The sequence below is a fragment of the Durio zibethinus genome, chromosome 7, assembly GCF_047325235.1.
Source record: "Durio zibethinus cultivar Kanyao isolate XHJ-2024 chromosome 7, ASM4732523v1, whole genome shotgun sequence".
Classification (NCBI taxonomy): domain Eukaryota; kingdom Viridiplantae; phylum Streptophyta; class Magnoliopsida; order Malvales; family Malvaceae; genus Durio; species Durio zibethinus.
Window position 1 is genome coordinate 12,548,809 of NC_143168.1, and position 22,752 is coordinate 12,571,560.

Below are 22,752 nucleotides of genomic sequence, written 5' to 3' on the forward strand. Positions count from 1 at the left end.
TAATAAAAATAAAACTTATGAATAAAAGTAAATAATGATAAATAAAAATAACAATAAGTATAAGTAGTGATTTTACTATAATCTTAAATCAAGAAATTTTCTCAAGAAATTTACCATTAATGTTAGGAATATTTTGAGAATTTTTCTAATAAAACTTTTATAAAATATTTTTAACTATTAAAACAAAATTACAAGTGGTGATTTTATTAATAATATTCACGTAAAGAAATTTTCTAAAGTTATCTAAAAATGTTAGAAGTATTTTAGAAATTTTCAAGTATTAAAAATATTATTAATAAAAAAATAAAGTGACAAGTGATGATTTTATCATGAAATTTTCTCAAAAAAATTTACCAAAAAATGTTGGGAATATTTTGAGAAATTTTCTAATAAAACTTTTACAAAATATTTTTACCTATTAAAATAAAATTACAAGTGATGATTTTCCTAAAAATATTCATGTTAAGAAATTTTTTAAAATATTCTAAAATGTTAAAAATATTGTAGAATTTTTCAAACACACAAAAAAAAAAAGATAAAGTCACAATTGGTAATTTTATTGAAAATTTTAGATAAAGATTTTTCTCGAAATAGTCTAAAAATGTTAAAAATATTTTAAAAAATTTAACCAATAAAATTTTTACTTACCTTAATAAAAATATAAACTACAAATAAACGTTTCAAAGATTAAAATTCTGGGCGATGATGAAATTAAGAAAAAGTTACAAGTAATGATTTTTTTTCTAAATTTTTGAAATCATATTAAAAGAGTTGGTATAATCTATTTTGCTTTGAAAATATTGAGATAAATTCGACAATGAACCTTTTTAAAGAAATAAGTAATTTTTTAAAAATATTTTTGATGTAAAATTTTTTTTTAAGTTATATTGAAAGTATTAAAAATAGTTTAAAAAATTTTCAATAATAAAAATAAAAAATAATAAAATAAAAGGAGTATTTGAACAAAAATTTTATAAAATTAATTGCTATTATATTTAAGCGGGTAGTGTGAGGTATTATAATTTTTTTTAGATGTAATTGTATTTTCGAACTCAATTTTAAATTTAAAAATCAAAAGATAACATTGATAATCAATCATATATTAACAAAAAATATTGATAATGAATCTTGATTATTACATTTTAAAATCAAAATTTTGGATGAATACGTTAATGAAATATTTTTGTATTTAACCCTTTTTCAAGTCTAATTTACCAATAATCTTTTAATTAGAAAATCTCTTTAATTTTTTTTTCTTCATTTTCTCTTTTTCCTTCTCTCCCCTCTCTTTTCTCTCCCCTTTTTCCCAGCCCCTCCAGCAGCCGCGGATCTGACCGTCAAAGATCAGATCCGGCAACGACGCATGCTCGCTTTCCCTCTCTCCTCTCGTCCTTCGTCTCTTACTCTGTCAGTCCTTTCTTTAGTTTTAGCCGCGGCTCTTCCTTTTTTCCTTGCGGCCGAAAAAAGCAGCCCTTTCCCCTTCACCGGCGTTTTCGTCGCCGACTCCTTCAGTTCTCTTCTCTCACAGGTGAGAGAATTTCTCTCTCCTCCTTCCATCATTTCATCTCTCTACTGCTGAGAGCAAAACAATCACTTAAATCGCCAGAAATTGATGAATTGTATATATTCTTCGCTTGTAGATTAAAAATAGAGATTTTAGTTAATTACAATTATTATTATATGAATGAATTGAAGTGAGACTAAACAGAGAGTGAAAAAGGGAGATCAAATCACCCTCGGTTGCTACTCTCTTTGATTGGCTTCCATCGAAGCAAGCAATGCGTTCATTTTTACTTAGGATCTAAAATTTGGTTCATAGAAATTGGTGAGTAAGACTCTGGAAGCTTCTTCCCTGTTTTCGATTTTTTTTTTCTAGATCTTTTGTAATTCTTTCAGTTTTATAAAATTTCACAACTACATTTGAATTTTAATTGAAATTTCTAGATCTTTATTAGCTATCTAAGATCCAAATTTCAAACAATGAGTCAAGATTTAAAACTTTATTTTGTTGCCTAGAAAACGAAGGAACTAATTTTAGCTGTATTTGAATTTTATTTCAGTTAGAGCGTAGCTATTGAGCTATTGGGATCGACAACATGTCGGATGTTGCAGAAAACAATGCGGTAATTTTTCTTTTTGTCTTAGTTGAATATTCTTTGAGACTTTAGGGTTTTATTGTTGTTATTAGTATGTTAGTATTACAATGCTATCTTATCAATCTTTTCAGACTCACCCAAATGAGACCCCAAAAAATGTGTTTGATTTTGGAGCATTTGTTGGAGACTTGATTGTAGAGGAAGATGCCAGCAGGTTCTTTTAATTGTTTTAATTTCTTAAAACTCTTGAGTCTGACAACAAAATGGCTTCTTTTTCATAGGAGTATCAACATTTTATTTTTGTTTTTGTTGTTTGTAGTGATGATATATCGTTGGAGGGGCTTCAGCAAGAATTGGAAGAATGCAAAAATGATGATGTAAGTAATTTTCGTATTGTTCACTTTTAGACCCTAATGTTTTAGGCTATTATTAGACCACACATGTAATGATGGAAAAGGAAATAATTTCTTGTTCAGTGGTGTGCTACATTTAGCAAACTGAGTTGGTTGAGCTGTAGAGGCTTATATGTTTTTCCCTCACATATATAATGTAGGTGGTTGCCAACATATTGTCTAAAGGTATAAAACTAAGGGAGTACACAAAGGGTGTTGAGAACAACCTTCGACAAGTTGAGTTGGATTCAATTCAGGTTTGTGATTACTATAAGATATCCCCCTGCACACATTGTGATGCATACTATTTTGTTTTACATTCTATATCTATATTTTTCTAAGCCTTTCTTTCTATCTTGACTTGATTTATGGTTATGTTGGATTTGGTATTTTGTTACTAGAGCTTGTAATGCTTGGGCCGTACATTAACTGTGTTTCTATTTGTTGTTTTTGCCTTAGCCATTCTTATAGCATGTAAGAAAGGAGTAGTAATTAGCACATAAGGTTTCTCTGGAGGCTATTTGTGCCTTATGTTATAAGGTTGTTATGCTGCCAAGCCATTTGTTCAAATTAGAAGTGATCTTTGCTTAAGCTATCCTTTATTATCTTCAAGCTTCTTATTTTGACTTATATTTTTGTGTGTGGCTATCACTATTGTCCTTATTATTTGTTTGTACAAAGGCATGGGATCATTCTATTAATTGGTGTTCCAAGTATTGTGGTGATGCAGGATTATATAAAAGAAAGTGATAATCTAGTGTCTCTCCATGATCAAATTCGTGATTGTGATAGCATCTTGTCACAAATGGAAACCCTTCTCAGTGGATTTCAGGTATGCTAGTTCCTGAAATACAGTTTAGCTTTGATGCTATTTGTACCATTATAACATCTTTTTTAGTAATTTTTCTTTCCCTTTTTTAGGTTCCATAACTAATTAATGAACATGTGAAGTTTGAATATTCTGGAACTTTAATCGAACTTGTCATTTCCAAGATTGATTATAAAGAGCCACTTTTAGACCCTGAAGTATGTAACTAGATGGCACTTGGTCCTTTAGACATTCAAATAGGGATATTAAATTTTCACAAAATTGCGAACTAGAGAGCAATATTGATTTGATTTGATTTCCTATTGCTTGATTTTGAAATGACTTTTGAGCTTGTTGGACCTGGCTAGTTAGGTTAAGGCATAGATTAATTTTAGTTAATTTGTGACTGGAAGGCCTTTTGAAAGTAGTACAATCGGGTCAAGCTGTGTGAAAAATAGTCATAATGCCTTGCGAACTAATGGGAAGTATAAGGTATCAGGCAGCTAATTTCTTTGGTCTGAGGGTTTGATCTTGATTACCTTTCCTTGAAAAGCTCTGTAGCCACTAACTTATGAGTAGGGTAAATAGTTTGATTCTTCGATACACTTTGTCTGTACGACTGGTATGTAGGTACGACTTAGCTTATAATCTGGATCCTTCTAATGCTATAAGTCTAGGATTGGTTGCAAGATAATGTTTATAAATGGGTTAATATTAAAAAGACTATAAATGCTGGATGCATTCATGTGTAAGCTACTAGGGGGCCCATGGAGTTGTTTGCTTTTATGTTTGCAATTATTTCTGACAATGGTATTTGTATGCCCCTTTAATTTTTTTCTTGCTAGCACTTGTGAACATTAACCGGAAATTAGCTCAGCAGTGATAAGTTTACTAAGATGTATTTGAATCTTTACATAGGAGGCAAATTAAATGATTCCTTTTGTTTAATCTCCTTGTCATGCTTATATTGTGCATACAGGATTTTGTGGGCTTATTAATGTTGCTTGCTGCTCAACCTTTTGTACTTTTATAAATCAGCTTTCCTTTTTTTTTCTCAATTACATTACAAGATTATGAAATTTATTTTTCATAGTGGAATTGTTTATTGTGAATTTATTTTTCAGGTTGAGATTGGTTCTATAAGTTCAGACATAAAAATACTCCAAGAGAAGTCTATGGATATGGGTCTAAAGCTAAAGAATCGCAAGGTATGCTTCCTTTAGGAAAAATATTCATTGTTTGTTTGCCTTGGAGTTAGCATAAGACAAATGCTCGGTATGTTGATCTTTTGGATGAACAATAATTGTCATCTCATATCTTGCCTCAAGTTTGCAAAGATAGAGAAAATAAGCCTTCAAGAAATGAGTTTTTGGGTATATGTGCTTTATTCACGTGAAAAATGCTCTTTCTTATCGTCCCTGCTTTTTCTTCTCTTTTTCTCTCTCCTCTTGGGGGGTGGTGCAATCTAGGGGAAGCATATTAATGTACCTCTAAGTATCTTTTACTGTTGTATGGTTTACACAGATTTTCTAAGATGGTTGAGGATATATGTTCTTTGTGGTTGTTTCTATGTGCTTGATTTGATTTATAATCGCAAATGTTTATCTATGCATGTTTCATGCATCAAGGGTCATTCAAATATCCAAGAGTTAGGTTCTTTCCTTTTCTATCATTAATTTTGGGGTAAAATACAGAACAACACCTTGTGATTCAGGGTGGAATAAATTTGTCCTCTTGATGTTTAAAAAGTTACACTTAGTGTTTAACTCTGTTAGCATAACCCTTAACATCGTTAGTCACATTTTGTCTTCATTTGCTACATGAATTTCTTGTTTTTCTTTTTCTTTTCTTTTTTGTTTTCCATATTTTCATTTGTTCTTTCCAACTTCCATAAACGTCTCTTATGCTTTCTCTACCTCTAAACCTTTGCAACTGGTTTTTCTTTTCAATTTTGGTGAATCCAGAACCATATCATATGGGTTTATCATAAAATTTGAAATCCTGATTTATTTCTTTAGTTTTGACATTTTTTAAAAATATTTTAACTTTGTAGCAACAAGTGCATATTAATCATACCTTATTGTCTCAAAATAAAAAACTCATATATTAAAAATTTCAAGATCCAATTCAACAACTTGGGAACCAAAACAATTCAAAACTCACATTTTAGAAATTTCAAGACGCAATTTAGATTGGAAACCAAAATAATTGAGCTTGGCAGAAATAGGGATGGCAACACCATTGAGTGACTCACTATGGCTTCCTGATTATCAGAGGTGGTGGCAATAGAATCGGAGCCCATTTCTCCTGATTTAGCTCTTACTTTTTTTGTCAGAAAATTATCAATTGATTACTTGGAGTTTCTAGGTTTGAACAAGAAAGAACAGAAGAGAGAAATAAAAAGATGGGTGGGTAAGATAATTAGGGGAATAAATTAGGAAAGATGAGATTCAATGGCTGATTTCTAGTTCTTGGCCGTTATCGAATTTGTAAAAGGAAGGAGAAAGGAGGTGAGACAAAAGGTTACGGAAAAGAAAATATTTTATTTAATTTGCTTGGCATGATGACATTTTTTTCTCATATCCTTGTCATAAAATATCTGATGAGTGTGGAAGAGATTTGGATGAGTGTTGGCCTGGTGGGTAACGTTGGGAGATGAAGGGAGAGGAAGCTTGAGGAGATGGTGATGAGTGGTGGCCTGGTGGGTGAGGTTAGGAGAAGAAGGAAAAGGAAGCTTAGATCTAACAATGTTAAGGGTAATGCTAATGGAGCAAAACACAAAAGGTTAAATGTCACTTTTTAAACATCAGGAGGCAAATTTATTCCGTCCCTAACCACATGATTTTTTCTGTAATTTACCTTTAATTTTATTTTAAAAAATATATAGGCAGATTGCCATAAGATCGCACCCCAGACAAAAAGGAAAAAAACACCAGTTTTTGTTTTGTATGAATTTTTGATGTATAATTCTTTTTGGAGTTTCAACGGTCTATTCCACTTTCTACTTTCTTCTTCATTTGAGGATGGTGTCATCTTTTCATCACTGAAGTTTATTATTAAAACCTTTATATGTACTCAACCAAACTTTTCAATTTGGTTTTCCTCCATTGTCCTTGCATTCATTTGTACACGTCACTTGAATATCAGATGTAAGTTTCTGTGAGACTGCATGGTTAATTCTGTTAAAGGATGTTTAATTTGCTTCTCTAATTAATTCTTATGCTCTTTAACTTGGTTAATTTAAACTCTCATTTGAGCCTGTTGGCAATATCTGCTCTATGTTGTGGGGACCATAGATGCTATTGTTGTCTTTGTTGACATATATATCATGGTAATCCGCTGTCTGCAATAAAACCTGTAAATCAAATAAAACAAAATTTTACTCCTATTTTCAAGTCTGACCTGGTCTGACACAGTAGACTAGTCCTATCCTATTGAATGTTCTTCTTTAAATTTTTTAATCTTTTCTTTCTGTTAAATTGTAGTTTCTTAGATTCCAACATGGTTATGCTAATTCATAATTTTTTTTTTTTTTTTTGGGAACAGGTGGCAGAGTCAAAGCTGGCTAAATTTGTTGAAGACATTATAGTCCCTCCAAGGATGGTTGACATAATAGTTGATGGAGAGGTATTTATGATTTCTGTTTGTCCACTTTATGTCTCATGTGCATATTATCAATTTGACTTTTACTTTGAAAATTTTTCCCTATTGTCGTGCTCAAAAGTGTCTTCGGTTTATTGTCTTATGAGGAAAAACGTGGTTATTCAATCATTGGGAATTGCATCAGTTACCTAATCATTTTTTTTGTGTGATTGTTTAAGACTCTATGAGGGAATATGAGCTGAAGAATTCTCCATATAGGTCAGGGAGAGTTCTTGATCTGGTGCCTGTTTAAATGTTTTAATGAAGCAATTTATTTGGGACTTTTGACTGCATAGCAAGACACATACTTAAGATGAAAAAAAAAAAAAAAGAGAAAGTTATACCCTCTGCCTGCTCTTTTACCTATTCCCTCTCTAATACCCACACCTGCACGCCCGCAAGAATTTTTTCCCTTTAATCCTTTGTGAACTTAAATGAATGCATCTGAGAAAAGGTGGGGGATCAGACAATTCAGGACAAAATGGGAGATGTGTTTAAGGTGGTTTGGAGATATGAAATGCAGGTCTATTAATGATTCTGTCAGAAGATGTGAGACAACAAGGATGAGAAGGCAAAAAAATTCATAGATGGAAAGTATACAAAAGAACTTGTGCTCTTACTAATCTTACTTAAAACATGGTTCTAAATAGAGCACAATGGTGTAACACGATCCATATAGTCAAAGCTCACATGGTGGGAAATGACTTGTTTTGTTATTCTTTATCTGTTTTGTGGATAAAGTATGTCTTTTGGATGCTTTTGTGGCGGGAGTAACTGTTTTGTGTGTTATTTACGATTTTGGTTTGTAATAATTTCTAGCTCAGTCTTGATTTCTTGAACTTAAATCCTCTCGTGTGGCAGGATAAAGTATGTCTTTTTGATCATTTTGATGCTTGTAGTTTTTAGTGTCCTGAAGTATTCTGCCGTAGTATACATCTTTCATTTTTGCTAATGTACTTGCAGTGAATTTTCTTTCAGGTTAATGATGAATATTTGAGAACTCTTGACATTCTAAGCAAAAAGCTGAAGTTTGTTGAAGTGGATCCTATGGTTAAAGCTTCAAAAGCACTGAAAGATGTTCAGCCTGAGCTTGAAAAATTAAGGCAGAAAGCAGTATCAAAGGTTAACTTAATTCAACTAATGCTTGGATGACATTGAGTAGTTAATCTTATATTATATGGGTGATTTCCACCAAAAAGATTATGTTTTTTTAACCTTTAACCTCCATCACGCGTATCATTCTATTTTGAGTAGATGTCCTGCTTGGAGTATTTTTATGGACATTTCCTAGAGTCTTTTTAACCGATGGAACACTGTGTCTGGAGGTCTATGAGAATTTTCTAGTTGTTGTAGAACTTTATTTACATTTTGTACCCAAACATTTGGCTCAATGATAGGTGAATGTCTCCCCTTCAATGATAGGTGCATGTATCCCCTAACCAAAGAGTTGGGTTTAAATCCCCCTCCCCCAAATAAAAAAAAAAAAAAAAACTGCAAAATTGTTGTTTATCAGTATAATCATGTGTAGCAAAGAACCAATCCCTTGTTAAAAAACTGGACCAATCTTATTTGTTATCTTAAATTAGCACCTACTTTTTATCCTACATATTTTAGATTTGGTTTAACTCTGACCTTGTATAACAACAAAACTGAGAGTTGGAATGCCTTGCTGATATTTTTCGGGAATTTGCTTTGAATTTTTAACCAGAAAAAGTGCTTTTCTTCAGTTTTTGTTGAGTTGGACTGATATCTATTGTATTTAGAAGTTCATATGTATTTTTTTCAAATAAAAATTATCACATGTTTTCTGATTACTATGGTGATGTCAATTTGAAATTGGTTATCAAAAGATGCCAATTGATAATGTAATACCGATCTGTAGCTTACTCTCTAAACTCTAATTTTTCTACAAACTTTATCACTAACAATTTTAAAGGAATACTCTTCATTTATGATTATCTGCACAAGTATAAAGAAATACTCTTCATCTATGCTTATCTTTCTGTAGGTGTTTGATTTTATTGTTCAAAAGCTTCAAGCACTGAGGAAGCCAAAGACAAACATCCAGATCCTTCAACAAAATGTTCTTTTAAAATACAAGTAAGCTTCCTATCAATTCCTTTGGCGGCTCATATAATGTACATATTTTGTTCAACACAATGATGCTCAGATCTATCTCAATATCTGAATTTCTAGGAACACCATGTATGTTTTAAGAATTTTTATCAATTCTAGCACACTCCATTAAATTGTATAATTGTATTAAACCAAAAGCTAATTGGCAAGTATTTAACGTGTACATATAATGGGACTATTGTGTAATAATGACTTCGCTTGTTGTTGCTATAGTCATGCTGAGTTAACAAACAAGGCCCAAGCATAACTGATATAATTCCAAATCTTACAATGTGCTAATCCAACCTAAAGCCAGTAGTCAATTGATTTTAAACTGTTGGTTCTTCTAGGTTGGATGTTTAACCATCTAAAAGTATTGAAGAGTGCCACTAACTCCCTGACAGCAGTTTGGGTCTTTTATTGCTCCTTATAGCCTAGTGGTTTTTAGCTGCATAAGAAGCTTGTATTGATTCATTCATGTCGTATGTACCATGAATCTATACTATTTATAAAAGGGCTGATTGAGTTTGATGTCACTGAGTCAAGTGACACCAACTCACTTGAGGAAATGACACAAAACCCAATTATATAATTTTAAATTTTTTAAAATTCATTTCATTTTTTAAAATTATCCACATTCAACTGATTAAAACTACCCAATATTTTTATATTTACCTAACTTTTTAATTAATTTTTTCTCACTTTTTTAATTTTTTCACATTTTTTTCTTCATCCACAGAGTGGGTGTGACATAATCTAGAATTCATTTAGAATGAGTTCATATCATACGTATGATCTCACAAACCCACTATGACGTGCAAAAGAACCAACTGCATGCATCACGTATGTGTCCGTACTGTTGCATCCTTGCATTCCCACCAACACAGTTTTGTAATTGAACTTTTAATGTTTATGTTAATATCATATGCAAAAGATTTAGTGGGCTGAGTTGGATGATATTTTTGTTTTACATGTTTACTCCACGTATCTAACAATATAGTCCACTTTCATGTTTACATTTTCCCCTTAATTTTATAAGTTGCTGAGCTTGTTTTTGTCATACGTTGCATGTTTGCCATAATCTGATGGGCGATAACCTGGAATTTTAGGTATGTCATTTCCTTCCTCAAAGAACATAGCAAGGAGGTGTACAACGAAGTTCGTGCAGCGTACATTGACACAATGAATAAGGTGAAGGCTTTGGAGCTTTGATTTCTATTTCGTATTTTTGTTTTGTAAAGACTGAGCTTAATCAACTTAGTTTGCGTTGTATTTTATCGGTAATTAATATTTGTTGTTATATGTGTTGCATGTGAATACTTTTTTTTTTTAAAATTTATTTTTAGTAACTATATATAAAAATATAAATATTTTTAAATATTAAGGTTTGAAATATAAATAATTGAAAATTTCTAATATTACTATATAAATTATTTATGTGCTATTAGAATAAGACAAATATTATTTAATTGAAGTCATTAAATATAATTAGAATTTCTATTTGCAAATTGTAATAAATAATATTTTAATGAAAGTCAATTGATGCAATTAGAATTCGGAATTCTTATTTACTAATTGGATAAATCTTATTAATATTTATAATAAAATTTTTTTAAAATGGCAATTTAGAAGTATGATAAAAATGTCCTTTGCCACCCCAAAGTTTTCCAACATGTGTACTTTTATAAATATTATAGGTAATAAAGAAGCTTTATGTAGCTCATATAGATTTGCACTATTTTGGGAACTAGGAGGGGAAGGAATGCGGGATTAGTAGAACAGGGGGACAGAGGTATGGATCCCACTGTTTTGGCCTTTGGGTTTACTTAAGAAGGTGTGGGAAAGGAAAGGAAACAAACCTTGTTTGGCTAAAGAGTGGAAGGAAAAGAAAGAATAAATAATTGTATATGTTTAAAATTATACCATTTTTTAAATTAGAAAAATGTAAAACAAGGTAATTTTGTTAGTAAATACTAAAATTTTTTATGAGGAAACTTTTCCTTCTCATTTTGGAGTTTAAAAAAGGGGCTGTTGAGGGCTTTGGAAGTCTGCATTAATACCTTTAAATCCTTCACCCTATATTAAATTGTTTTACAAATCTCGGATAAAGTACCATTCCTCTGTTCGCTTCTATTCCCTTTATTCCTTTTAAAAGTTTTATCATGCAACTTAATTTACTTTTCTAATTATTGCCGTGCCCTTGTGTAGAACCCTTCCTGCTACAATTTTCAACAAATTAGGATGTAAAATGCCATTAAAATTGTCATGTCAACATGAATAAGCCCACAACTTAAAAACGGTAACTTTGCTAGATTCATTTATAGAGTCCAGTCCACTTATACTCACACGAAAATTTTTAAGGCTGTGTTCTCTCCTGATTTTTGCAGCTATAATTGATGTGGTAGAATGGACCCATATAAGAATTTCTGATTCTCATGAAACTTAAATTTAAAAATTTGTCACTAAAATCATTACCCAGAATTAGAGGGTGGTCAGACAAGAGGTTTGTAGAGGCTATTGTTGAGAAGATTTAAGACAAACTACCTGTTTTATTTCCCACCTAAGTGTCAATTTACTGAAATCTTTAATTCAGATTTTGGATCCCTAAAGACTACAAACCACACTCTTCATTATTTTCTTGCTTAAAGCATATGTAACTTTTTGTCTTCTGTATTGGGTAGCTTTTTTCTTTCTAAAAAAGTTCCTATGTAGAGGTAATCGCTTCATATATTAGGGCTCTCGTGTCTCAACTAACTTATATTGTGTCGTAACTGGCCTTCTCACTTCGAATGGTCTTCCCTCCTTTCATTCTCGAAGCCTTTTCATTTAACTGGATATTTTCCCCTTAAGCACCAGTGAGAATAGAGGAAATTTGTCCTATACGGCCTGTTTTTTGATTTCTTAGTGGTTAGAGCCTTTCTCATGGACTCTATTGTGAACTAGGCTGCATGCCGTATTTTGCCTGTGTATCTGAGCTGAGGTCCTTGGGTGTGGTCTAGCAAGCTTTAAATCAAGTTAAACTTTATTGGCTATTATCTAATGACCAAGACTAAGCAGTAGGTGTGCACTTGCTTTAGTGTGTGAAAAAAGTTAAGGGGTATGCTGCAATGCTTCCTCTTTGAAGTTAACCAGGTAGCTCAGCTCAAGCTTCTATTAATACTGGAGTAGCAGACTGATTTAGCTCTCTCTCTCTCTCTCTCTCTCTCTCTCTCTCTCTCCCTCCCTCGTGCATTGTAAAGCCATACCTCGCTTACCTACTAAGTAACTTGGAAGTTCATGGTGGCAGCTGTATTATCAAATTTTAATTTTTGGTCCATCTACTTGTGTCACATTTACTCTTTTTCCATTGCTGTTGTTACATTTGTATCGGATGACTGTATTTAATAGCTTACACAGTTTGCATGTTGTAAAAGATGAGGATACTAGTATCTGAGATACAATGCTACAAGTGAGTTTTTGTAAGGATTGAATGGTTTTGCACCTTTTACAGGTTCTAAGTGCACATTTCCGAGCTTATATTCAAGCATTGGAGAAATTACAGTTAGATATTGCAACATCTAATGATATGATTGGCGTGGAGACCAGAAGCACTAGTCTTTTCTCGAGAGGAAGAGAACCACTGAAAAACCGTTCTGCTGTTTTTGCATTGGGGGAGAGATTAAACATTTTAAAGGTTTTCTGACAGTTGACTTCGTCATCTATTTAATAATTTGCATTTAGTTTATTAACTATTTAATAGTTTGCATTTAGTTTTTTGATAAACCACTGAATGAGCTATTTTCAATTGTGAGTCTTTGGGCATCAATCACTTCTTTGTTTCCCTTTTCAATGATTCTTTAAGAAAGTTTACATAGCAGACTATGCTTTAGATAAGCAATTTATGAATATAATATAAATAATTTGATTTGATATGTAATTTTTTAGATATGAAGAATTTTTTTCCTTCTATGACTTTTGGTAAATCTGCCAGACACTGTAGATATAAAAATGCTTTACACAGTTTATTATCCCTAACTACCTTCTTCGTAATTCAAAATGACTCTTAACAATGCTTTACTGTTCTATTTTTGTGTTACTTGCTCTCTGCATGTGCATCTTTGTGAATGCGTAAGCCTTTTAAGTTTTATTGTAGTTTTTGAAATGGCATTCTTTTCACTGGGCTTCTTATATATATTTTTTAATCAATTTCACTTTTAGCAAGGCTTCATTGTTTGTCTACAAATAATGAAGATGGTGTATCAAATTGATTTAGTATAAGATTCCATTTTTGGAGCCTAGACTTCTTGTCAAAGATGGATTATTGTAATCTTGTTCATAGCTAACACTCAGTTCATATAAATTGAAGATTTTGTGCTCAAACCCTTGTATGCTTATTTGTCTTTTCTTCACTCTGCCTCCTTTTTTTGGATGGCTGGATGCTAGCTCATTCAAAGTTGATTGAGAAAAGAAAGCTTACTACTTATTGGTGTTAATGTGGAAATATAGTATGAAGTCAGCAGATTGTATAATTTTTCTCTCATGTAGCTTGGGAGAAGTACTCATGGGCTCTTTCAGTTCACTTGGGGTAATTGTGATTTGTTAGAAACATAATAACAAGTTCATTAACTTCAACCTATGTGGAAATTATGGTGGAGAGGAGTAGCTGAGCATTTGAAGGACTTGGGTTTTGCAGGAGATAAAGTATTTGATGGTCTTATTCACATTGCTGGCTATTTGTCTATTGTCTTTTCCTAATCCTTTGGTTGTACATGTTACACAGGTCATGCACTTAGTAAACTTGTCAGTCCAAGAAGTAAAATAAAAAATATATTCTTCTGAGCTTGTTCCTATTGCATGAGACAAAAGTTGATAGATGCCTTCGCTTATTTGATATTGATTTTGTGAAAATGGACATAGGTAAGAAAGATCCCCCTCCAATTGGAATCACCTTTATTACATAGATAGAACCCAAACAGTGCGAAATTATGAACAAGGTTTTATTAAGAAACTTTTTCTTACTTTCTTTTTTTAGGTAGATATATAACCTGGGAAGATCATTATCATGGATTCTCTGAAACCTTAGGAACCTATTTTTGTTCCTTCAATTATTGCCCCGAGTGGCAACCTCAGAAAAGGTTGCAGGAAATCTGTTTCAATTTTTTCCTTTTCCAAGTTCATGCAGCAATGGGCAAATCATGATACCTGGCAACAGTGGCTTAGAGTGTCACGCTAAAATCTTAGCTTTGAGCTAAATCTTCTTCATGCTGCTGAGATTGCTTGCTTAAACCAGTCTTGTTGGTAAAGTTTTGACCTAGCTTCTCCCTCTAATTGAGCCCAAAGGAATTAGCCTAAAATTGTTGAAGATTAGAAACATGTATGTTAGATGTAAGGGTGGTGTGTATTGTTTCTAAACTCATATTTCCTTGATTTGAGAGCTTAAGCACATGGTTTAAATTTATTGGCTTCATGAAATTGATTAATAACTGTTGTTATTTGTTTTCTAGCTCTTAAATCTTGTGTTTCGATTGATTCTGTGGTTTACATTGTTTTATAGGAAATTGACCAACCTGCACTTATTCCACATATTGCTGAGGCCAGCTCCTTAAAGTATCCTTATGAGGTCCTCTTCCGAAGCTTGCACAAGCTGCTTATGGATACAGCAACTTCTGAGTACCCTTTACTCCTTGCTTGCTTTTGACTGTCATCTAATTATAAGTCCAGAGTTCTATGTGTGTTTAATATTTCCTTTTTTCCCTTTTCTCAACATGCAGATATCTTTTTTGTGATGAGTTCTTTGGGGAGGAGTCCGTTTTTTATGAAATTTTTGCTGGTAAAGTGCAGATTTATCACATACATGACTAGGAATATTGTTACTATTACATGGACATTTGTACTGTAGGTTTATGTTATTTGTAGTCCATCTTATGTGCAGCAATTGTCACATGCATAGGACTTTATCAGTGATCTTGAAGTCTTATGTCAGCTTATGACATTCAACAAGTAGTGGAAATTGTCATGCTTTAGGAACTAAAAAATTGATCTATTTTTGAAAACTAAAAAAGGATATAGCATCAAAGATCATTCTCATATCTTCAGGATTATGGAGGGAGGTGCTAATGATTTATCGGTTGCTAACATATCTTCAGGTCCTTTTGCTGTTATTGATGAGCACTTCAATTCTATCCTTCCAAATTGTTATGATGCTATTGGTTTAATGCTTATGATACGCATAATACACCAGCACCAGGTGATTGGTTTAAGTTCTCTTATATTCGTAATTGTCTTTTAGCAATTTGTTTATTTTGGAACTAACGATTGTGTTTAAAGCCTTTGCTGTGGGTATTTTGATAATAGACTCCTATGCTACTTAAATTGACTGCTTGAATGACTGCATGACTAAATTTTATCATGTCAATGGATTCATAAATTTTCTGATAAACTGGGTTTGATTTGCGTATTTATGTATACATTTCTGATGCTTCGGCAAATCTTCATGTGGCGGGTAGCTGATTAAAGAGAATCATGGCTTGTATATGTCCAGAGCAAAGTAAAGCCTTTACATTACATCATTCTATTTTCTGCTTCCGCTTGTGCTCATGCATGTCATGTGCTGTAACATTTTTTTGTAGTTGGAGCAGTGTTTTTGCCTAGTAGGGACACCATAAAGTGGGAAAGTACGACTACCTTGACAAATTTTTTTTTTTTTCGAAGTCAATGCTTCATGCTGCCTGACAGCAAATTTGATTAGCCCTGTTGCATCTCATTCATGATTTCATTCATTGAGGTTTAGGCACATTTCAATCAAACTGCTGGGTTCTCTCGTCTGTACCATCCCCATGTTTTGTTGTCTTTGATTTAGATTATCTATGGTGGTTTACAGTATGTTAAGTGGTTTATTAGTTTTCTTAGGCTCATTGACTTTCGTCCTTCTGAAGCTGAACCCATTATTGTACTCAGTCAGGTGCAATCTATTTTGCAGCTTTTTCTCTGACCTGTTTAAGCTTTGCCTTTATTGTTTTGCTCTATGTCAAATTATGTTTTGCTAGTAATTTCCTATTCTGACATTTTAGTTTTACTTTCTAGCTTATTATGTCTCGGCGAAGGATTCCATGCTTGGATTCATATCTAGACAAGGTTTGTTATCTTCTGATTATAATAAATAATTTTCTCTCTGGCATTCCTGATGGTATTCGCAGAAAATAGCTTCTAGATTTTTTATGCTTTTTCAAGTTCCACACATGTAATGTCTTGACCATCCTTAAGGCATTATGCCAATTGCATATTTATTTGAGCTCATGGAGGCAATGAACATTGTGATATGAAAGCCTAAGTGAAGAATTTTTTTTTTCTCCATAATGAAAAAAAAAAATAAAAATTGAGGGACTGGTATTTGTGGATAATAAATGAAAGTTTTCGTTTCACAATGAAACATTGACTTCTGTTCTAAACATTGTGGTTGCCTTCTGCTTTTGTAATGACAAATTTGATCCTAAAGCTAAGTATCAACTGAATCTGAACAGGTTAACATTTCTCTCTGGCCTCGTTTTAAGATGATATTTGACATGCACCTCAGCAGCCTGCGAAATGCAAATTTCAAGCTGTTATGGGAAGATGATATTCATCCTCATTATGTCATGAGGCGTTATGCTGAATTTACAGCTTCTCTTATTCATCTCAATGTTGAGTATGGAGATGGGCAGGTTAGATACATTAGAATAAGTCATAAGCTGTTGTTTTACAAGTCTTTTGATGAGCTTAATCATCTGAATTATTTATCCTCAAAATATGCAGCTTGAATTGAACATGGAGCGATTGAGAATGGCTGTTGATGACCTCCTAATGAAACTTGCTAAAATGTTTTCAAAACCAAAATTACAAATTGTGTTTCTTATAAACAACTATGACATGACAATTGCAGTACTGAAGGTAAATATCACTTCTCAATTCTTCTTCTTGATTATACTTAATATTTGATCTATAATGTTATGGAGACGTTGAATCCATCATGGCTGAAGATTAAAATTCTGGTTGAATTCTTTTGCTTTTAATGTTAATTTCTTGAAAAAAGTGATTATCTGTTTGTATCAGATGTTAAATTGCTGCCACATCTCAACTGCTTTGATTTCTTTCTTTTTAACTTTTCTTATTGGAATCCAGGAAGCTGGTCCTGAAGGTGGGAAAATTCAACTGCACTTTGAGGATCTGCTAAAGAGTAACACAGGATTATTTGTAGTAAGTGACCAGTTTTTAGGTGTACTTAGACCATGTTGCATCATGGTTAAAACTATAGGTTGGGTGGATAGACGGTTGGACCGTGCTTGCAATGATTATCCTCTTTCTAGTATGTGTCCGAGCATTATCATAGTTTAAACTTTAGTTAAGATAGCATGCTTTTTCATTTATCAAACCACATAAACGGCTAGGATAAAATAATAAAAAAGCCCATGAACTTTATTACTTTATTTAAATAAGTCTTTATACTTTTATTGCACTCAAATAAGCCCTTAACTTTTAATATGCATTCAAATAGGGCTTAACCTTTAATTTGTATTCAAATAAGCCTTTTATTTTTAATTTGTTCCTAAATAAGGCCTTAATATAAATTAATCTTTTATTTGAAGTAAAGGCTTATATGAATACAAATGAAAGAATAAGCGTTTATTTGGGTGCAATAGAAGTATAGGGACTTATTTAAATAAAATTGAATAGTTCAAGGGCTTTTTTAGTATTTTGGTTACTAGGCAATTATCAATGGAGTATTACTTATTGCAAGAGGTTCATTTTTTCTAAAATGATCCCTCTTTTAGAAAATTGTTGTGTGTACTAACTGGCCCTACATTCTTATTTGTGACGGTGTTCACTGTTCCCCATCTCTTGCACTATGGTTCAAAAGAACTATTGTTGGCAATATGCAGGTGTTGATTATGTCAAACCTGCATGTCACTTACGGGAACAAGCACATGCCTGTTGGTGAAGGGCCTCTTGGCCATTTTGCATTTTAATTTTAAATCACAAAAGATTTTAGGATAGGTTCTAGGATGCACAGCGGGATGAAAGGAAGCGGGCTTAACTTTGTCATAAGAGTAGAGAGTGCTCCAAGCGTGGTGTTAATACTTCTGTTTCCACCTTTCTATTAGAAGCTTATCTTTTCTTCATTCATTCACCATGCAGGAGGAACTGCTAGTGGAGCATTTTAGTGATTTGATAAAGTTTGTGAAGACTCGAGCCTGTAAGTATTCCAGTAGATATCTTTCTTACATATTCTATCAAATGCTTTTGGTATGGGTGTAACTGAGTCAAGTTGACTAAATAAAAAGCTTCAGTCCGAGTGGAATACCAAACTTGAGAGTAGAATCTTAGTTTGAGTATAATTGAACCTTTTCTTTTGTAAGCCTTCTGCAATTCAAAATGTTCTCAAGTTAATTGAGCTAAACTTGAGTAGGTTAGATCAATATCAAACTAAAATTTAGCTCAAACTCGAATATTTGCATATTAGACATAAAAAATGTTGGTTATATTAGAAAAAAAGCCTTATTAGACTCGTAAACCACTCAAATTAAGTATTAACAAACAAACTTGGCTCCCCCAGTTACCCGAACTCAACTTAATAGTGAATGAGTTGAGACCTGCATATTTCCAAGTCAATTCCAAGATACTAATAGCAAGACTGCATTTACCTTTTTTGGCACCCTTTATTATGAGATATGACTCATGTGGAAGTTATGTATCAGCGGAGGATCCTAATGCTAGCTCTGAGAGGCCTATAACCGTTGCTGAAGTCGAGCCACTTGTTAAGGATTTTGCGAGCAGATGGAAGGCTGCAATAGAACTGATGCACAAAGATGTGATCACGTCCTTCAGTAACTTTTTGTGTGGAATGGAAATCTTAAGGGCTGCATTGACCCAGCTGCTGCTTTACTATACCAGACTTTCCGATTGCATAAAGAGGATCGACGGCGGTACTGCCCTGAACAAGGATCTTGTGTCCATATCTTCGATCATGTATGAAATCAGGAAATACTCGAGGACTTTCTAATTTTTTGTAATTTTCAATTTAACAAGAGATCTTCCTATCAAGAAGTTGAGTTGGAGCAATGTTGCACGTTCTCGGTATAGTTTTTCTTTTTAATCCAAATTCTTTTTCTTTTAATTCAATTTTGATGAAGTTGAACGACGAAAACTAATGCAAGTTTTCTGTATATTGAATTTGTGCTTCTTTATGCCGTTAGTACTGTTTTCTTTATTATTATTTTTTTTTTGCAAATTTTGTTTTTAAAAAATAAAACAAAAAATCATTAGAAAATGTTGCATTATGAGAACGAGGGAACAAAAAGTAGTATTTTTTTAAATGAATACAAATCATAGGGTGGTCAACAGTAAAGTAAAAAAATAATTAGTGTCAGATGATCTTATTTATTGTGATATTTGAATTTAAAAATTTTTTAATATGTTATATAAATGATAAATTTATTGATATTTTGAAAGTTATTTGTTTGTTATATATTATATTATTTGAAATTAGTTGCGATAAGAGATAGTATCAAATTAATTAATTGCCATAATTCAGATATTATATCAAAAATTTTTTAAATTTAGATATTATATTAGGACTTTCATTATATCTTAAGAGTTATTAAGGATATTAATAAAAAAGCAAATTTTGTAAATGAAAATTTCAATATATATCCAATAAAATAGTTGGAGATTTGAGAACCGTTAGAACATATACAAACCATAATGCCAATGAATAATAGGTTTATCAGAAGTTATCAAGAAATATTTTGGAGCTGTTATCCCCAATGTACAAAATAATAACTTGCCTTTTTGGAACATAAAAGGTATATTCGATAATAAGTTGCTTGTTGAATGAATATTGATTTAATTTAAATGGTTCATTCACCCTTCTTAAAGGTGAATTTTAGTAAAATTAGGCTTTTCATCTTCAGTGTTTGTAATTGTTAGGTTTTAATTTCCATCGTAAAAAAAAAAAAAAAAAAAACCGTGCACATTAAGTCTTCTGAATTCTTTTTACATACTAAATAAAACAATTACTAATTTTTTATCAGCTTTTATTTGGATTTAATTTTCTTTTAAGATGATTTTAAAAACATATTTTCTCATATCAATTTAATATATTCAGGATTTTACTTTTGAAATGTGTGAAAAGAGAGATGATCAAAGAAAAATGAGTGAGAAGATTGATATGGTAAGTGAATGATATAAAAATTTCATATTAAATTTCTTTCATAGTAATTTAAGATTGATATGGTTGTAAATAGCATCAAGATTTCTGTAAATTTCAAGATCGAATCAAAATCTTTTCATGATTCTATGTTTCTTAAAAAAAAAAAAAAAATCTAATGTAACAGTTGAGTCAATCAAAACCTTGAAAATTATACAATCACATAAGATCAATATACAATCTGCATTTGAAAGTTTGATTGTTGTAGTTGTTACATAATATCTAGCAGATTTGCATATAATAGTTAATTGAAGGTAAGTGAAGGAGTACAGTTCCAAGAATTTGGAGGAAATGAAGATTCAAATCTAATTCTTTTGAGTTAAAAAATTCTTTTTGATCAAATTAAATCAAATGAAAATGAAATCTATCTTTCTCCTCTTTGCTCTGGAGTTAGCCCTCCTTGCCCACATTTAGGACAACTTTTCAGCCCAAATCCTTGGCAATCAAAGCATCTGAAAACAATTTTTTCGTCAGAAGCATATTTAGATTATTTGAAATAAACTATTTCCTCCGTATTAAACATCTGGCTTACTTCCATCTCTCAAAGATGTTCCCATTTTTTTTGTTTTTTCCTGTTCCCTGTAAAATCAATCAATCAATCATGCATGATTTCAGTATTAATTAATTACATTCACTCTTCTTCAAAAGGAAATTGATATGAATCAGCTTGAAATTTTACATAAAATTCTTTTTATTTACTAAAAAAAAAAAGAAGAAGAATTGTATAACAGCACCTTGCATCCCGGACACTCTATAGCTCCTTTTCCGCCACATTTCTGACATCTTTTCAGAATCTGCATGCAGTACATATATATATATATATAAATATTCATTGTCAGCTATTAATAAAATTAATCATCTCCATCTCTTTCTATTTTTTCTTTTCTATCGAAATCCAAGTGTTGACCGAAAAAAGAATCCAGGACGCACAGGGTCTAAATAAGTAACAATAACATTTCACAGCTGAAATTCGATAATATTTATATTGTATTTATTTTATATGAACTATATGTAAAATAAAAAATTTATTATTTTAAATTCATATAGTTATATTAATATAAAATATATTTTTACAATTTTTATTAATATTTTAAATTATATTATTTTTATATTATTTTATATTGCATCATTATATCTTTTTTAATATTAAAAAAGAATTTTAGTTTTATTGATGAAAAAATCGAATTTGACTATTTGAGAATGGAAATACTTGTACTAAGCCAAGTGATTTGGTGAAAATTTTCTCTTTTCTGAAATTAGGTTCTGTGACATATTTAATTTCTCATTCTGCATTGACTATAAAAAGCAAAAAATAAAATAAAATGGAAGATCTAAGCCGCTTCCAGTGGCTGAGTTGGTGGCCTATAATTAAACCATGATTAAGTTGTACTTGGAATTAAAAATACTAGTTGTAGGCAATCTTTCTTGTAGAATTATGGTTACTCAAAAAATTAGGTAGAACGAAAAAATTTTACCGAGTTTAAGGGACCGGATTTTGCAGCAAAGGCAGTGACAACTCTGGATCTTTGCTGCTTATTTCCATTAACCATGGCAGGACTGCATCTGCATCGAGGAAGAATTGGTAATGAAGAGAGAGTTGCCATTTTGGGTAGGAAATGGGAATATTGGTGACAATTTTTCATTTTGGGGACTAAATTTGAGGCTGAGCGAAACTGGATAAAGCATACCATCACCTATGATGCCCACTTGGCTTGGCTACATCTCTTTATCACTCAAAATTCTCACACACCCAATTAAATATTGCACATACAAAATTGAAAAAATAAATTTATAAAACGGCTACTCCAAGTCACGTATGGTTTTTTCATTTAATTCATATTACATAATCATATTAATAAAAAAAAAAAACTATTTATTGTACATCATAATATCATATGCATGATTTTATTAAAATAAAAATTTATCATTTAATTGTTACATGTAACGTGTAATAAATAATGAAATTTTTTAAAAAATATAATTATATGATATAATTTAAATAAAAATGACATATATCAAAGTGAAGTAACCATTTAATACGATCCAATTCTTTTTCCAAATGAAAACTTACCTTAAGTTCAAATGTTCAATGCACAATTGTACTCCATTTTAGTTGTTAAAAATTACAAGTAGACAAAAATTAATGATATAATAATTTAAAGATATGCTGCTTTATTGACTACAAAAACAATGTTAAAATGAGTTAAAGTTTACATTGAATTTTTTCATAGTTTTAATTTATTTTGACATTAAAAGATGTTAATTACATATGATATATTAATATGCATGAAATAAACTTTACATGTTAACTTAACTCGTACTTTATAACAATAGTTCAATCCCATGCAACCTCAATTTTCAATTTACGTTACTCTAAAATATTTTGCACATAAAACAAACTTTTAAATGCCAATATATATTTTATTAATTTTAAATATTATTTATAATAATATTTTTTACATTCACGATTCAAATCGC

General features: G+C 31.5%; 2 protein-coding genes across 4 annotated transcripts; one reads left to right on the top strand and one right to left on the bottom strand.

The window, feature by feature from the left end:
• Nucleotides 1-1,216: 1,216 nt before the first annotated feature.
• LOC111276753 (vacuolar protein sorting-associated protein 52 A) lies at nt 1,217-19,238 on the top strand. Of its 3 annotated transcripts, XM_022862533.2 has the most exons (22): nt 1,217-1,528; nt 1,696-1,825; nt 2,061-2,123; nt 2,228-2,310; nt 2,416-2,473; nt 2,650-2,745; nt 3,219-3,320; nt 4,421-4,504; nt 6,843-6,923; nt 7,917-8,060; nt 8,947-9,038; nt 10,163-10,244; nt 12,544-12,726; nt 14,587-14,702; nt 14,804-14,862; nt 15,179-15,279; nt 16,116-16,166; nt 16,553-16,732; nt 16,824-16,958; nt 17,190-17,264; nt 18,204-18,261; nt 18,764-19,238. In XM_022862533.2, the coding sequence occupies exons 3-22, from the start codon at nt 2,097-2,099 to the stop codon at nt 19,066-19,068; spliced, it is 2,112 nt and encodes a 703-aa protein (XP_022718268.2). In that variant the 5' UTR covers nt 1,217-1,528; nt 1,696-1,825; nt 2,061-2,096; the 3' UTR covers nt 19,069-19,238. The 3 variants fall into 3 exon arrangements, with proteins under 3 accessions (XP_022718268.2, XP_089619623.1, XP_022718266.2); XM_089763497.1 differs by lacking the exon at nt 1,696-1,825 and having other exon boundaries at nt 17,190-17,373; XM_022862531.2 differs by lacking the exon at nt 1,696-1,825.
• Nucleotides 19,239-20,395: 1,157 nt separating this feature from the next.
• Nucleotides 20,396-22,006, bottom strand: LOC111277833 (SSUH2-like protein). Its single transcript, XM_022864254.2, has 4 exons — nt 21,750-22,006; nt 21,009-21,068; nt 20,807-20,853; nt 20,396-20,726 (listed from the first exon to the last, which is right to left on the bottom strand). The coding sequence occupies exons 1-4, from the start codon at nt 21,963-21,965 to the stop codon at nt 20,639-20,641; spliced, it is 411 nt and encodes a 136-aa protein (XP_022719989.2). The 5' UTR covers nt 21,966-22,006; the 3' UTR covers nt 20,396-20,638.
• Nucleotides 22,007-22,752: the final 746 nt, after the last annotated feature.